This window comes from Dreissena polymorpha, chromosome 8 (assembly GCF_020536995.1).
Source record: "Dreissena polymorpha isolate Duluth1 chromosome 8, UMN_Dpol_1.0, whole genome shotgun sequence".
NCBI classification, from domain to species: domain Eukaryota; kingdom Metazoa; phylum Mollusca; class Bivalvia; order Myida; family Dreissenidae; genus Dreissena; species Dreissena polymorpha.
The window spans coordinates 53,722,028-53,740,085 of NC_068362.1; the positions used below are offsets into that span (position 1 = coordinate 53,722,028).

The 18,058-nt window shown below is 34.8% G+C and overlaps 1 protein-coding gene across 1 annotated transcript; it reads right to left on the minus strand.

The window, feature by feature from the left end:
• Positions 1-7,281: 7,281 nt before the first annotated feature.
• On the minus strand, positions 7,282-17,559 carry LOC127842754 (S-crystallin 4-like). The gene is made up of 6 exons (XM_052372456.1): positions 17,363-17,559; positions 14,190-14,345; positions 10,463-10,558; positions 9,926-10,033; positions 9,481-9,588; positions 7,282-7,700 (listed from the first exon to the last, which is right to left on the minus strand). Exons 1-4 carry the CDS (start codon positions 17,400-17,402, stop codon positions 9,990-9,992), a joined length of 336 nt encoding a protein of 111 aa, XP_052228416.1. The 5' UTR covers positions 17,403-17,559; the 3' UTR covers positions 7,282-7,700; positions 9,481-9,588; positions 9,926-9,989.
• Between the last annotated feature and the right edge of the window lie 499 nt (positions 17,560-18,058).

Sequence of the window (18,058 nt, forward strand, 5' to 3'; positions counted from 1 at the left end):
GTTACACAGTAGTGGCGCAGAGATGTATTTAGTAGTCAATTGTTTGTGTTAAATCATCTGTGAAATGGTTTAGCTCATCCATCTAATGTTTATATAAGGGATTATAAAATATTGGCGCAAAGGAACACCTGTATATGAGAAAAGAGATAGAATTCAGTCAAGCAAAAAAAAAGCATGAGAAACTCATGGAATAGAGCCTCAAGAATCTATAAAAAGGCTGAAACTTTCAATTCGTTCAATTACATTTTAAGACTCATTACTGAAAATCTGTCAAAATGTTCAAGTGGTAAAATGTGAGAAACAATTTAAAGCAAGATGGACTTTGAACAGGCACATCAAAGACAGACATGAAATTCAACATTTTCATTGTTTTGTACAAGATTGCGATAGAAAGTTTCTGAGACGCTACTATTTAGTCAACCATTTAACCTCAAAACATAACTTTTCCAAAATAAGGGCAAGAAGATTGGCTATAAGAGAGCATGTTCAGCCATCTCATAAGTCATTCCAATGAGGATGACATGTACTTAATGGACGTCAGTGAAGTTGATTCAGTATAGATTTGTTAGGAGAGCAGGATGAGGAGGATAAATTAGGGTATAGATTTTCACTCATTTTTTTAGGTTATTTTACATTAACTTCTTCATTTCTACACCGAGTTACTTCAAATGTATACTGAACATCTCTTATGACAATACGATAAATCTCAACTATGCATGGCCCCTTTACCAACCCTGGGGCGCCCCTGGGTCAAACATGCGGCGTGGGGATACGCGTCGGCCTCTGCCACGCCATTTCTAGTTTATTTAATGGAATGATGTGTATGATGATGAATCATTTCCTGTGAAGTATGCATCTTTTCAATTGAAAATATTATCACCCAATGTATTTTATATACTGGACTTTACAATGTTGACTTGGTGCTGGGTATGTACTATTCAAATGGTCTTTTAATTTTGTTTATAGTTGTTTATTGGAACTGTTAGTTATTTTGTATGGTTTGTGATATTTTTGTTTACGAATTTGTGTGTGTATGCCATTGGTTAATTGCTTCAACAAGTACTTTTGGATGGTGACGATAATTTCTTTTTTGTTGATGTCCCCGGGGTCAAAGTTTTCCTCTTTCTCATGCAGTCGTATTTATTTGTATCTATATTAAATTTCTCATGAACACGTGGTTCTTCACCGCTGCCCGAAGCGAGTCTCTCTTTCGGCCGTAAATGTTCGGATAACGTCGCGGAAATTCACATGAAATATATTGTCGCACAAAAATAAAAAAGAGCATTTTGTATCTCGTTAAATCTATGTTACCAGACCATATCAAGCGTTGAAAGTTCGGCTATTGCTATTAGAAACACTGATCTTTTATGTGTTAACTTTATTTTTCGAAATATTGTGCGAAATATTCGTTGATTTTGAGTATTTATGTGAGTTTAATTATATTTAACGATGCTGTTGAACTACAGAAACACTGAAGAACTATACTGCATGTGCATTCCCATGGCTTAAAAAAACAACAACTTTTGATAAAACATTAATGTTTGTTTAACTGTTATCACCGCCTATCATGACCACCGGAAATAGATGACCAGCGAAGCGAAAGTAAACAAACCATCCATGAAGAGCAGTGAGTATTTACCTAAAATATCTTATAATTACTCGCTCCTGGATAACCAGTGCGTGTTTGGCATCTTACTGAAAGATTAATATATTAAAAAATGTATATCTGTATTGCAATTCGTATTGATGAAGCGTTATTTACACAAATTTAGGACTGCTTGGTACCGGTTTGAAATAGGTACTTCTCGAAGAAACAGCTTTTCTTTCATGAGTACATGGTTTGTCATCGTAAATGGAGTTGATTTCCTATTCTAACAGGCAATATATACCATCTAAACGCTATTTCTGGTCTTGGTTTGATTACTGTTCGTGGAAATATATTAATATAATAACTGTATCGTACGGCCAATAGCTGTTTAAGGAATAAGTCGTATACGGTGAATAGTTAGTCATGTACGGCAAATAGTTGCAGCGTATTGGCATTTTAACACTATTCTGATAACTGATTATAATCAAATAAATAGTATAGTGAAAACATTCCATTGAATGTTAATTCATTTGAATGTTTAACCCATTTTACCACGCCTATGCAGTAAACTGCTATTTTTTAGTGGTTGCAAATATTCTGATTTATGATCCAAGCATACACTATGGGAACACGAAATTGTCGTCACACTTGTTTCGCTTTTTAAAATAGAATCTATCCACAATATAGAGTTATGCTAAAGAGGAGAAACCAGAATGAAGTATATGCAACTGCAAACCGAATTTTGAATACGGTTAGCTACACCAGCAGACAAGATGATTATCAGCTGGTCTGTTGGGAATTCCCAATAATTGATATAGTCATCCCAGAAAATTAATTAAATTTTCATTATTAGATTTTGAATCGAAATGAAATTATATACACTTAATACGCATTAAATTTGCTTTCCAGTGAATATAATTTCAATAAAGTATCCATTGATGATGCCTTGCAAAAACAGAAGTTCAGTATTAATCTTATTAATCTTACAGATCTGTGTCTTTTCATTATTAGACGCGCTTTTTTTGACACGTACTTGTTTATTACTTTTTTCCATGTCATATAACGTTCATGAATACTAATGACTTGTACATGTTCAGACTCGTATTTGATTGGTCTGCAAAAATACACTTGAATCATTGCACTATCTTAACTGGTGACAGAGAAAATAGGCTCCAACGTTGTCGCAAATTAAAATGATTTTAAGAAAATATTTGTTCAAGATACATATATATTCTTAAAGTCGGGTCTTTGCCTTTTTAATGATGTATACATTTTAATTTTAAAGTTTTTGCCCCCTCCCGCATTAATACGCAAACAATGCACATGTGCTGAAATTATAAAAAAATGGCGACGCCATGTGCGTTTGCGGTTGAACGCTACAACGCTGTGAACAGAAAGTCAGTCGAGTTACAATAATTATAGGAGTTGTACTAGTATATCAAATCTTGAAAGTAATCCGTTTATAAGTAAATATTTTATCGATTCGTCTTGATTTTAAAACATAACTAAGATGACATACACTAAAATCGTATTAAACTAAAATACGGACTGAACAATGGTCGATCGATGTAGCAGGTGCCCGTAATTCAAAACCTCTTTAAAATATAAACAATGCATCAGACGTATTATTTGGCCATAAACGGACTCATCGTAAAGAATATAATTGTAATTATTTGTTTTATACCAAGATGGTCACGTATTTGCTAAATTTTCATTTATTTTCCATTACAAACTCAAAACTATTCGGCGTACACAATTTTAGTTTATTTTACTATACGCCGTACACATCAGGTTTCTATTCGCCGTACACAACGAAGTTTATATTTTAGCCAAACATTTGCATACTGACTAGATTTTTGGGCTTAAGCTTTCAAAACCCGATAGCTTTTATAATTCTATTTGCACACCATTGAAAAATTCGTCAAAATTAATATACTTTCCTCGGACAAAAGGAAAAAAGTTGTCCCAATGAACTTACCTTTCGTACCAGGTAGCCGATGATTGATCTATTTCAACACTCAAATGTATTAATAACGAACTCCAACTACTTACGATAGAAGATGTCCACTATCAATTTGTCACACAGTTTTTGTAAAACGTTCGCGATAAAAATGGTACAACTTAGTCAAGATGTCAAACCCTGATTTTTGGGTTGACCTGGATTTATAATACGCATAAAATGTTTTGCAGTATTATTGTTCCCCAACATCTCTAGAAACAAAATCCATCGGATTCCACCTTGGCATCATTGAGCATTTTGCTAGAAATCCAACATGGCCGCCAACATGGCCGCCAACATGGCCGCCCAAACTACACAATTTCCTATATCTCCTATACTTTTGGAATACTCACCTTTTTCACTTGAATTGTTCGTTTAGGTAAATATCAACATCATGGAGGCATTTAATAAAAAAATGCTCTTGCTGCACAAAACAAAAAAATGGCTGCCAAGATGGCGGCCAAGATGATGATCAAAATGACAAAAGCGTGGTATTTTCATAACAATTTATTTTTTAACCTGCTTTTGCGAGCACAATTATACCACATTCATCTACATTATTTTTCTTTGCGCATCAACGTCTTCATCCAAATACCACATAACTCGCCATTTAAACATGATTGATTGTGAGCATCAAATATCCCCCATATTGGTGAAACGCAGAAGACGTTCTGACATACAGGATTCGATTTTAGAAAGCATTGTTTATATATATATATGAAGACTGTTCAGTTACAGCAGATCCTGTTTTCATCATGATGCTCTTTGTTCGAGTCGAACGAGAAGCAGAATGGGACCTGCATCTCTCAGCAGTAGCAGTTATGATGCCATATTCCTTTGCTGCCGGGCATATTCATTGCGCAAGATATGGTTTGCATTACTAAAGGTCTATGAACAATCATCCTGCAAGAAAGAGAAATATCTGAGCATGTGATGCGCCATCATGCAGGGCTACGGAATGGTATCTGGTCGGATATGTTAATTGAGACCACATTTATGCCCTATGCCCTATGACCATGGACCTGGAGTAATTATAGGCATAACACTTAAGGAATCCGCTTTAAAGCGTTGGGCACGGAGTCTCTATATCTGTAGCCAGCTTATCCAATACATAAAATGCATGAGGAACATTGAAGAAGAATCTGCACACAATCATTACACATGAAGAAGAGTCATCTGCGCGAGTGAAAGCCGATAGTGCTGATCGGGAGAATATTTAAAATAAGTTGGGTACATGTATTGATCAAATGAATCATGCAGAACACAGCACTTGTGTCTTAAACATTGTACCAGGAAGAGTTGGTCATGAATGTATTAACGTTGATGGTGCTCTAGCGATTGGAATGGAACAGGTGATTGCCTTGAAAACACATGGCCAGAAGGTTTTCATAGCAAATTGACCAACAAGGTTGTAACAATGGCTATCAAAAAAGGGGGTTGACATGGGAGTCAGGCACAATCTATGACACGGATTTGATATATGGAAGAGTAATTGGTTTAATGTCATCAAGATCAGTCGACTTGAAAGATGTCCTCAGCCACGAACTTTAAACAGTACCGACATCAATGTTTGATAACAATGGTAACATGTAGATATCCAAATCAAAAGCAACATTGAAGAAGAAACTACAAGTAACCCAGTCAGATAGACTTTCATCAACGCCAGACACAATTGTAATAGATGGTTGTGCAGTCATATGGTGCATACATTGGCCTACAAATGGTACAGTGATGGATTTTGTGAATAGTTTGTGGCGATTTGTTTTACTACATTGGAGTTATTGTGGTGTGTATCTGATATTCGATCTATACCATCCATACAGCATTAAGAGTGGAACAAGACCCGGAAGAGCCAGTATTTGCAAGAAAGTTTTCATAAATTGACCACTTCAACATCTCCGAGCCCAGCAAATTATATTGACATTTTTGAAAATAAGGTTCAGTTGATAGACCTAATATGTGAAGACTTCAGATGTAGGGAGAATGATCTGTACAAGAAGTGAAACATTAACTTATTAACACAGGTTTATCGGATATTCCAGTAGAAATTCACAGAAACTACATCATGGACCGAGTGGATTTGCGAACCATCCATGAGGGAGCCGATGCAATTATTCCTCGACAAGTTGTGCAGGCTATAGAAGAGGGAGCTGTCTGTGTCAAGGTCATATGCGTTGATACTGATGTGTTTGTATTACTACTACATGTATATTTGAATATGAACCTTATATGTTCAGTCTTTATGGAAAACACAAGTGCAGACAGAACGATTGTGGATATTGGTGCTACAACACAGAAAAACAAGGCAATAATTCCAAGTTGATAGGGCAGCCCATGCGTTTTCCGGCTGTGACACAGTTGCTAGGCTAACTGGGATTGGAAAAATTAAGGTCATCAAACAGTTAAAGAAAGGATTACACATTGATCATCTTTGTGCCAAGGATGCAAGTTTTGATCTGGTTTTGTCAACAGCAACATCATTTATTGCAGCGTGCAATGGAAATTATAATAAAGCTAGTGTGTCAGATGTCAGGTATGAAGTTTGGCTTTCCAAAATAGGGAAGAAAAATATAATATGCCAAAACTACAAGCATTCCCACCAACAACTGAGTCTTTCTTAGAAAATGTCAAAATGGCTCATCGTCAAGCATGTATTTGGAAAGCCACCTTAGAACAAGATCCCCCAACATTCTATGTGACTGATTTTGGTTGGAAAAGAGAGGTAGTGGGCAAGGTTCTATCACCCGTACTAATTGCCGATGATAAACCAATAGCCCCAGCAAGTGTGTTGAAACTAATATCGTGTGGTTGTTCATCTGATCAATCTTGTGGAACAGCAAGGTGTGGGTGTTATGGGGCACAGCTGCCATGCACCATGTTTTGCAGCTGCTTTTAAACTGTGCGACCAGATTAACAAAGGAGGCAGATAACAATTGTGACAGTGAAGCTGAGGAGTGGGACAGTAATGATGAAGCATAACAAATAAATAACATAACACAATAAGAGGGAGTAAGTTACTCTTTATTAATAAATAACTGGTTGTTGTTCTGCAAGACTGTTAAATGTTAAACGTATCTCTTCACCCCACGATATAACGTTTGATGCGCTTGCGTTGAAGAACGTTTCACACACTAATACATCTGCTTGTTGTTCAAGAGATAAACTTCACCATTGTAAGTAGAAGTCTACCACGCAAGTTTGAATGACGAGTGCAATCATGCGTGCTATGTGGGGATTATTATACGTGCAGAAGAAAAATAAATGTTCAACAATATTGGCACACCATCTTGAGCACTTGTGACACTGTTCCGCGTATGATAACATACGCCCTATCGCTCTATTTACTGAATTCACTATGGGCAGCAACTTTTGGTGGTTTTTCCAGATTACGTAAGGCACATATCGGTAACCGTCCTTGGCAATATCTTCGACAAATCTGGTCTTCGAGTGCATAGTCGATAGCATATCTAGTACATATTTATGTATTTTGTATGCAAATGGAATATAAATCATTTTGCTCACAAGTTTTCATTTTGGCGCTGTTGTTTTTCAACTGATATTGCATTTCTGATAGTACGTTTTTATTCATTTCAAACAATACAAACGTGTCAAGGCATTGAATTTTATTTAATACATATAACACAGTATAAAAAATATATACAATAAAATCAGAAATGTAAAATTCCATACATAATATTGAGAATACAATGCAATAATATAATATAACATGCCCTGAAATACTAGACAATATCACATGATTGTATTTCTTAATAACACATCTACAAACATTTGCTCCAAATAAAAATGAACTATTGTCCCAACAAATAATGAACAGTTTCAAATGTAGCATAGTAATTGAATTGTCATTTTCCTGACATCAGAGAGATCCGGAAGGTCATTAGAAACCTGATTGTTTGTGTATACTTAGGTTATGAGCAACTTATTCTTTGTGTATACTTAGAAAGGTGTTTTAACCCTTGAAGCGAGATACTTCGTGATCTTGTCAATGCTCTCCACCATGTCCCTGTTGGCCTTGAGATTCTTGTAGTCCTTGAGCTCATCCAACCCTGTCGCCTCCAGTACATTGTACACATACAGGTCCGCCAGCGATATCTGAAATACACACAGCATGCAAATCTCAATTAAAGTTATATTATGGGCATCTCACAGTATATGCTATGCTTATATGTGTCTATCGCAACCGTTGTTCATTTTTGGTGTGTTCACTTCATATACACATATATTTGTTAATGCAGCATCAACATACTAAAACAATATCCCGGAAAGAGAAAAATAACGCATTTGAATATCAAGCGTACGTTCGTTTTGACAACTGGCGACAGAAATGCTTCGATGTACGATGTGAATCTAAATTTAGTTTAGTGCAGATTCGTTCATACGGCACAAAGACATAATTTTGGTTAACGGATCATTTCGGCTTAGAGGACTGGATGAGTCATGTAAAATATCGAATATAATATATATTTTTTATAAACAACTGGTAGCAAGATGAGTTTTAGATGATTGGTCAGTTACCACATTTTAACTAACTCTTTTGACCTGTTAATTATTTTCAGCTCAATTCAACAGTGAAAAATGCCCATAATATCACTTTAAAGTAAAGCGTGTGTGTGCGCATTTGGTTTAATGTTCTCACTGTCAACATTTTTCGGTGTTTAGACAGCTGTAGGTTAACTTTTTCACACTTATCCGGGGATGACAGGTTTATTAGTACCAAGTGCTCTTGCGAAAGCCAGTACATGATATATGCCCTTCAAACGTCATAGGAGAACGGCATTGGAAGTTAGTAGTGTGTAATTAAATCAAATAAACATAATAAATGCACATGTGTTGTACGATTGATTAAGAGATAACATGAGTTTGAATTTTTATAATTCAAAAGGTTTACGTTTGTGATGGTAGATAATTGACATTAATCCTTTAACACTTATTAAAGTGATTTTATGGGCATCTAACGGTTAATAGGTGTCTATCGAAACCGTTGTTTATTTTTGTCGTTTTCACCTTATATACACTTATATTTGTTAATGCAGCATCAACATTCAAAAACAATATCCCGGAAAGAGAAAAATAATGCATTTGAATATCAACCGTACTTTCGTTTGACAACTGATCACGCATGTACAATGTGAACCTAAATTTAGTTTTAGTGCAGATTCGTTATACGACATAAAGACACCATTTTGTTTTACGGATCATTTCGGCTTGCAGGACTGGTTGGGTCAAGTAAAAGATATAATATAAAATATATTTTTATAAACAACTGGTAGCAAGATGAGTTGCAGATAATTGGTAAGAAACCACTTCTTAAATTACTATTTTGACCTGCTAATTCTTTTCAACTCAATTCAACAGTAAAAATGCCCATAATATCACTTTAAGGTTTAGTATGAAACCCGGAGCGGTCCAAATGACATTATAATAGATTAAGCTATAATGTGCCATCATGTTTGATTGTCTATAAACATAAAAGTTGCACCTATTAAGTTATCCAATCCCAACTGTCACGGATAGTGACGTAAGCAACACATATTAGGCAATACAAGGACGCCGCGCATTTACATCCATCGAATGTCTGTGAAACAGTTATGAGAAAACAAATACAAAGTACTACAACTTTACAGTGGTTCTTTGTTCAAGGGAGTAAACCCAAACTGAGCATGAAAGGGACATAGAAACGAACACGTGCTTTGGTTGTCAATGGTCATTGGCAGGTATAATTTAAATACAGTCTTTTGCAGAAATATATCGGCAGGAATTTTATGGATATATAAGCGGAGGGAAATTAAAAGGAACATTTTTTTTTTAGGATGGAAACAACTTCAAAAAGACTTTTGTATTTGTAAATACATTGTACGTTTTAAATACTTACAGAACTTCCAACTGCAAAGCCGTTCTTGCCATGACCGGAAATGCTTGCGTCTAAAATTTTATAAAATTTGGGAAGAGTTTCAGACTTGAACTTTTTCATGTCTTCTTCCTTAAAATAATCAACAATAATCATAAGGTATTAACGAACACCTTCATAAACATTTAATCGGTATGTTCAATCTGAGTACTTTATTATATTTCTGTTTTCCAATCGAGATATTTTGATGTGTCTGGGTCACAAGCCGTAGTTCTGAAAGCTGTATATTATAATTATGATCTCAAATGTGTTTCAACGTATGACTTTTCAATACGATTATAAATATTTTTATTTACAGGCACCTGAGGCATTTTAAAGAATCAGGCATGAACACAGACACAAATCATTAAAAAAGGAATCTAAATTTCTCTTTCACAGTTATTGCCACATGATCCTGTTTAGTACTAACCTTATTTGGAGAAAACGCTGCCTTTCCGTAGTTTTCAAACAGATCTAATGCTGTGCAAACAAACTCATCCACAAACAACTGCTTGTAGAGAGCTCCCGCCGTCCATTTCTGAAACATTTGTATCGTGTGTAGCACGTGTAAGCTTCTAGGGTTCATATACCAATCGTCATTGAAAAATAATAGTGTTTAGAAAAGTTATGTACATTCATTCTGGAGCTAAATATAAACACTATAATAAGTACAAGGCGAAGTATTGAAGCTTCAAAGGAATATCAACGCCTGTACCGCTCCACTGATTTATCAAGTAAACACTGTAAACACAACCTGCTACATAAAAAGAGAAATACACATCTGGTAGACTAAAATTTTGAACAAATACATATGGTTTAAAGTAATTGGGAAGAAAAATAATCTAACTAATTCTATGGAATTTGTTTGACAATCTGGATTTTGATTCCTTGTATTATATTCCATGCAAGATTGCATTTCCACACCTCCGTTACATTCATTCAATACTAGATATCAACTGGTTCTTACTGAATTCGCGAGCTAGGTAACGGGCGATGGCCAAAGATTGCGAGACTTGGGTTTTACCGTCTATTGTCAACACCGGCAACGTCTGTTGCGGGAATTCTGCCGACAAAAAAAAACAAGAGCGTCAATATGTTACAAAATATTGCATGTTTGCAAGGTCAGTTTTGCCAAGATTTCATTATCGAATTTCCCCAAGATGTTTGTCCAAAAATATTTTATTTTGCAAAGTAACATGATAAACCGATTAAAAATGTTTGATTTAAAGATCAGACGAAGTTATGTTTTCCATGTTTTAAAATAATTATTCCTTAGGGGATGTATCTGGTTATCGAAATGTGAAGATGTATCATGCCCACAAACTAATTATACGCTTTTAATAAAATATACGCTTTTAATAAAATAACTTATCAGGAAAAATTGATATCAGTACTATTGATCCTGTAGTATTTTGATACCAACCCTCAGAAGTTGACACTCACGGAAAAAAATTTGCTCGGACACAACTGTGTCCAATTAAGCTTTCCGATCGTTTCAAACAGTAGAAACACGAAGATTACATATCATTTCGTCATTTAAACGGTTATTTCTCGTTAAATAAACATTAATGAATCGATAACAATACATTTTTTAGTCATTCACACACCATCAAAAGTGTTGTTCACTCCAATTTGTAAATAAACAACCAAGAGCTTTCTTTTTTAAAAGGAAGTACGGGAATACTCTGACGTCATTCAATAAAGCATACAATTGCTACGTGTCTTTTTTATTGGTTGGGCGGAATTTCCCGAGGATCTCCATAAAAAGGTGAGTGAGAAAGTGATGAAAACCGACCAATCGTATTTTGTGTTACTCTGACTTCATGAAAGGTTTTCCCAACGTCAAAATAGAATTTTCTGTTCAGATTTTGTACTCGCGGAGCGAAAGATGCGATAAAATGATAAAGTTTACCATACTTTTTCGATAACAATGTGTATTGTAACCGATTGAAAAATGTTTAAGGTGCATACAGATGCTGTTTATCTACAGTGTTATGACTTGATTATTGAGTTTTAGCTCTTTAAAGTGATCGTTATGGAAAATCTCGATGTGGACACAGTGATGTCTGACCAAACACGATTTTGGAAATAGGTAAAATTCTCAGGGCTGGATTCGAAATACTGCTTGATTAATGGTACTGATGTTAGTTTTTCCTGATAAATAATTTTATTAGCTTTCAAAACAACCGCTGCGTAGTTGATTCGTTAAAAATTGTTCGAGTTACATGGTTTACAGTAAAGATGGTGTAGTTTTTCGGCAAATGAAGTTGCACTCCTTGTTTCTATTAAAGCATATATATATATATATATATATATATATATATATATATATATATATATATATATATATATATATATATATATATATATATCCTAGACCATTGGAATCTACCCTGAGACCGGAATGAATTGGACTACTCTGACGGTCTGACGGTTTTTGTTATCTTTGCCTACCGAGGTTAGGAATAAGTCAATAACGCAAGGTTCACGATGATTAATACAAATATGACTTTAAGATTGATCACAATATTGTACTATTGCCTTATAAGGAAATCTGCATAGCTTCGTAATATTTTTTTATACACAAGCGATCGATTTTATTTTAACGTTTCAACGACATTTCGATCAAAATAAATTTCAAATGAGCGTTACATACGCAAGTATAATTGTGCACTGGTGGCATAATAATCTCAGATAAAATGTTCTGAGCAATTTTCATAACGATTCGACAGACGCTAGCCGTATAAGGAAAACTGGCCCACCCCTTTGCAGCCAAATTTCTCAACATACCGTAACCAGTTTCTAACTACGAGGAGAACTCATGTGCTGATATGGTTTTACAAAAAATGCATAAATAAAATGTGACTTATAGAGTGTTCACGAGCTTTTTCTTTAAAGCTACCAAGTGTTTTAACTGACGTGTCCAGTTTCAAAATTGGCCGAGATATCATATGGGTAAACTTTATGAAAAATGGATTTGAATGCTGTCCTAAGTGTGCGAAAAAGTAAATATGGACTTAAGACCGCGCATGACGGACAAAGGATGCTCACAAAAAGCTCCAAATGAGCACATTGTGCTCGGGCCTCCTGAAAAAACAACAGAATAAACCTTCGAAGTCATACAAACATTTCGGGAACTGCTTTTTATAGCTTTTTATTAGGGATGCAAGAGGTAACAAAAATCATTAACCGGTTAACCTTTTTTCCGTAACCGGTTATTAACCGGTTAACCGAAACGACTTACCGTAAGTAGTTAAAACTATTTAGAGTACGTAAAAAATGTCATACCGCTCGAGCCGCTCTGTAGAAAAAAAAGTAATTTCATATTTAAAATCGCTTGATTTGATAAAATGCCAGTTTCGTTATAAAATGTATTATACAATTTATTTACATAATTTTGTATATGTATGCTATTCATATTATTAATTTATCTGCGTAAATGCATAGGAGAAAGATAAACACTACACAATGTTCATTGTCACGTGTTATAAACTTAGTTTTGGTTGGGCCGCTTATATTACGTTTGCGTCATATCGTTCACAAAAATGGTGTGTTCCTTTGTTCATTCAGTTTTAATTTTTGAAGCTCAAATTGGCTTATTATTAAAAATGTTTTTTCCCCTTTCAATTCGACGTAAAGCGGGTCATGTGTGTTCAACGAATCCGCATCTCTTCTTAGTTTGATAATTGCATATTTTGTTGTTTGCATTTTAGCGTTGGTAGCCGAAGTAGTATCGTTTGATTTTCATTATACAATTAAAAAATGTGGGTCAAATAAATGACACGAACACAAATTTAATTAACAAAACAAAAAATATAACAAAAATATAAGTGCAATATTTAATATAATCAGTATATTTAATTACTAGCGAAGCAACTTAGTATTATGATCCCAAAAACTGCTAGTTACGTATGTTTGTTTACGTACCATTGCGCGCAAATTATAAGCAATTACACAATTACTAAATACTAAATTTAACTGTTTTATATGTTTAATATTTTTAATTGATGTTCAATTATTTAATTAGTTAATAATTTGCCTTATTAAATAAAACTTGCATCGGACGTTAATGGTGAAATCGTTGGACGTAAATTATCATAATGATATTAAATTTTCATAAACAAAAACGAAGTTACATCGTCAGGATTTTAACTACGAATGCAATTCTTGATAAAATTGTTACTTATAAATACGGTATTTTCGCGAGCAATCAGTGTTGGATATTGGTTATCAAAACATCAAAATAAGCCGTGCAATGTCTGTTTTTTTATCGCGAGTTCAATAAACTTGTCAATTACATCTTTGCTAATAGCTCCCACTCACCGCAGTTCGCAAATTAAAATGTTAGCGAGTTGAAAAAAAAACAATAGTGTCGGTAATCAAAAGATACCCCCTATTTGTTATCACAAAGGTATTGATTAATTGGTTTATTACTTTGATTTGATCACGCTATTTGATGGTGCGGCATGTTGTTCTGACTAATCGCCAGCGCAAGTTGGCAGTATGTCACGCGAAAAAGTAAACTCGTACGAATTATTCCATGAAAAAAACAACAACATAATCAAATATTTTTTCCAGGTTAACATTGAAAATGTAACAGGTTAACTGGTCGTTTCGGTAGGTTAACCGGTTAAACGGTTAACCTCTTGCCTCCCTACTTTTTATCATTATGGGGATCTGCTAACTGTACTTACTTGGTTTTAGTTTCGGCCAGTCTGCCTGTTCTATTCTTGTATCCGTGTATTCTCGATCCGCGGCCGCAAAAAGAAGGCGACAAACCTCACCTCGCCCGCGCAGGTTGAAGTAGTGCAGCTCGTATTTCACCATGTTTATCGCTTCGTCAAAAACAGCTGAAACGTAGTAAAGCAAATATTACAGACAAAGGTGAAGTTTTTATTTTGATCGAGTTTTTAGAATGTCCATACCATTATCGTTATCCTAAATTTAGCTATTTGTACTGAGCAAAGTAATTTGTGTTTATTTAATTCAAATTCTTACAGTACTTATCGAATACAGAGTAATCTTGTAATTACGCATGCAACATGAAACTACGATGTTCGAAGATGTAAATTATGCATCAGCATTCTTATTCAAAGCGCGCGCAGAGCGCAGCATATTTTTAAACATCATTTTCTAGATAAAGTTCTAGATGCCCGGGTATGGAACAGAATACAGAACTAGAGCATTACATTGCACGTTTGACCGATACATCATTGCAACTAAAAACCAATATTTCATAAATCCTAAATAAGTGAGAAGTATAGCCAAATCTGACGACAGCCATTTCATTGTTGAATTGGGAAGTCTACAATATGGTTTTTAATCCGTAACTTAGTGGGGCATTTTAATAGAATGCTTACTTTTTTAATAGATTATTTAAACAAACGATCAAGTTTTTGTATATGCACCGGTACTTATTTCTTAACTTTCACCAAAATATGTATTAAGTGTGAGGGGGCATAAACAGGCCTTAATCATTTCCTACAAGTTCAAGAAAGATTTATTTCTAATTCAGACTATACTAATGTTCTGTATTCTTCTTTATTTTAACTGTTTGTTATAGTCAATTTAGCAACGTTTGATATCCGTTTCATTAATTTGGACTGTAATATTATCCAATATCTTCCTTACTTAGTAAGTTGTGTCGGAAGTCCTTAGATACACATGAAATACGCGCGCTTTTTTTGTTATGTCTTTTTCGGAGTCGGTTTTAGTATTATTAGAAAACACATAATAGATAGCGTAGAATTGATTGTGTTGGCAAACCGTTTACAAAAAGGTAGGATATTAAATTACACTTAATCATTTCCAGGGGAAAAAGTAATGGTGGTGGTAGAATGTTGAGCAATTTATTTAATGATCTGAGCTGTTGTTGTTGCTGTTGATGGCGTTGGGAGTAGCACTAGCTGAATTTCTAGTTGCATATATATATGTGTAGAAATAATTTCAAAATGCATTTTTTACTTGTACTTATAATTAATGATATAATTCATCTTTTGACCAAAATCTGAACTTTATTTGATCTAATTTCGGCACATACTAAAGAATGGAATTCAATCTAAAGTTAAACTCATTAGTCGTAAACTAAACGTTCATGATGATCCACTTTCTCCAAAAGCATTCGCATTCAGCAAATGATGCATTTTTGTATATCATGACAGAGGAAATAGATGTAGGAACAGCTACTTGGTCAAAGTGCTTCATTCAAACAAGACCCGCAAATACAAAGTATTGGTGTACTCACGCGGTGGAGAAACATAATTATTATATGAAACATAAAACTCTTTAGGACCGTGTCATTGAGACGGTTCTAATGAGTACCTGCACCATATGGTTTTGATTAATTAAAAAACATAAATTAGTTTATGGTGTAGTATTCACCTTATATGGGGCTTTGTTTTGTATGGATATCACACTTTGTCTGCCATGTTTTAATTTCAAGTGGATTCAAATCAGAATTTTGCAATTAAGATCAAGAAATGAGTAAAAGATAAAGGTTCAGACACAATAACGGTATGATGACAGTGTGTTCGTGAAAAATGTCGCGTTTGTACCAAAAACGGCCATGTATTCAGCCATTTTAGATTTTTTGTTTTGTTTTTAATTTGTTATTATTTATTTCATCTTCGAACATTATTATCTAACAAAGAAACAACAAAATAAAACTTAATTTGAGACAAAATAAAGCAATACATAATGTTTTTGAAGAGTTATGATGCTTTCTTCATTTTGGCAGCCATCTTGGATTTTTCAAAATGCTCAACAATGCCAGCGTGGCATCCGATGGATTCTAAATCAGGACATATCGTAGAACACGTTTATGCAAAAACATTTTTTTATGCGTACTATAAATCCAGGTTGTTTGCTTCACATCCAGACTATTGTTTTAATGTTCGTGTAAACCTGTTTACCTATTACGAGTTATATGCACTTTGGTCGGTATATAACATGTGAACCATTCAAACTTATTGGCGTTACCTTATTCCTTTATGAAAAGGCTTCTAATGGGTGTTTTCTTTGCTCATAAAAATGTTTTAGTTTTGATCCAACAATGCAAAAGAACAATTAAACTGGTGACGTATACAATCAACAACGGTTATCCATGAGGTTTTGTCATCGTTAGTTATATGTTAGGAAATTAAAATATTCTTGCTTCGAAAAATACGGAATTGCATGGACTTTTGTTTCTAAAGAGTGTTACAGCAACAATGTGCAGGATACGCATCGAATACTCGCGTAGAGGGCATTTTAACTACCTTCCAGCGCTTTGTTTTACAGAAATAATGTGACTAAATGATAAAAAGTTTTTAAACTTGATTAAATAACCATGATTTAAGTTAAGAGAATGGGTGAGATGGGTAAAAAAACAGCTCGTCATATTCAAATGAATAGTGTAGCTAAAATGATCCGCGTCATGCAAACTTGGTCCTTTGCCATATGCATCCAGCATAACACCACACAACTCTGCATATACGCAAGTCTGGTCAGAAGCCACGCTGTCGGATATAAAGTCACGCAATATTTTGTGATCTCTTAAGCGGGCATGGGTGGCGCTAGACCAAACTGCTCGAATGCGCAGGCTGATCTTTATCTACGCTGGCTTTAACATGCATTATACCCATTTTCGCATGGCGCAGGTCAAAATGTGTCAATTATTACTACCTATTGATAATTGTTTGTTTTTCATTGATATTGATATTGATTATAAATGGTGACGATAGTGACTATGGAGGTGGTGGTGGTGACGATGATGATGATTTTGACGACGACGACGACGATTATGATGATTATGATGATGATGATGATGATGATGATGATGATGATGATGATGATGATGATGATGATGATGATGATGATGATGACTTACTTGCTGTGCCGTCCAGGAAGCTTCTGTAATTTCGATACATGTTTGTTAATTTGGCTCGCGGCGAATCCTTGCTGCACTTATTAAAAAGTATAAATGTTCACTCTTCTTTCACTGCGGAAAACTAGTCTTGTGAAGTTAACTATTACAGTCTGTACACAATCTTGTTTATCAAAAATACTTTCATAATGCCTGATAATATTGACAGTAACCACCCAATTATTGAATATATTTGTAAAATCGATCACGATATTGGAAACTTAAATCGCAGTCTAAATATAGCCGCGAATAAACTCGTTCACGATTTAATAATCAAGCACGCCGTTCGATATTGATCGATTGATCTTAGGCTGAGCGAGTCCAGAGTTAGTTTTAACCTATTTTTTTAGCACGATTGCATCGAAAGTCTCAGTCTTATTTAAACGCTCTCGAGTCCGTTTCCTGGGCCTAGAACCAGTACTTGGTGTATATGGGGGAGATCTTAAGATCGCTCTCACGACGGGGATCGAACCCGTGACCTCCCGGTCGCTAGGCGTTCACTATATCCATTACGCCACGGCGACCTCAAAGGTTAGAGTGGTCAAGGTGTTTAGTGAGAGTATAAAAAACATGTACGCCGGATTAAATGATAAACCAAGTATAATTGTATTGCAGAAGCAAGCTACTTATGTTCACTATGTGATACGGTGTCAATTTATT

Bases quoted from the DNA above. Each gene is read 5' to 3' on its own strand.
- LOC127842754 (XM_052372456.1), bottom strand. From the start codon at position 17,402: ATGTATCGAAATTACAGAAGCTTCCTGGACGGCACAGCAA. The intron at 14,346-17,362 runs GTAAGTCATCAT...ACTACGTTTCAG, and splicing joins CTTCCTGGACGGCACAGCAA to CTGTTTTTGACGAAGCGATA. The intron at 10,559-14,189 runs GTAAGTACAGTT...TTTTGTCGGCAG, and splicing joins CTGGCCGAAACTAAAACCAA to AATTCCCGCAACAGACGTTG.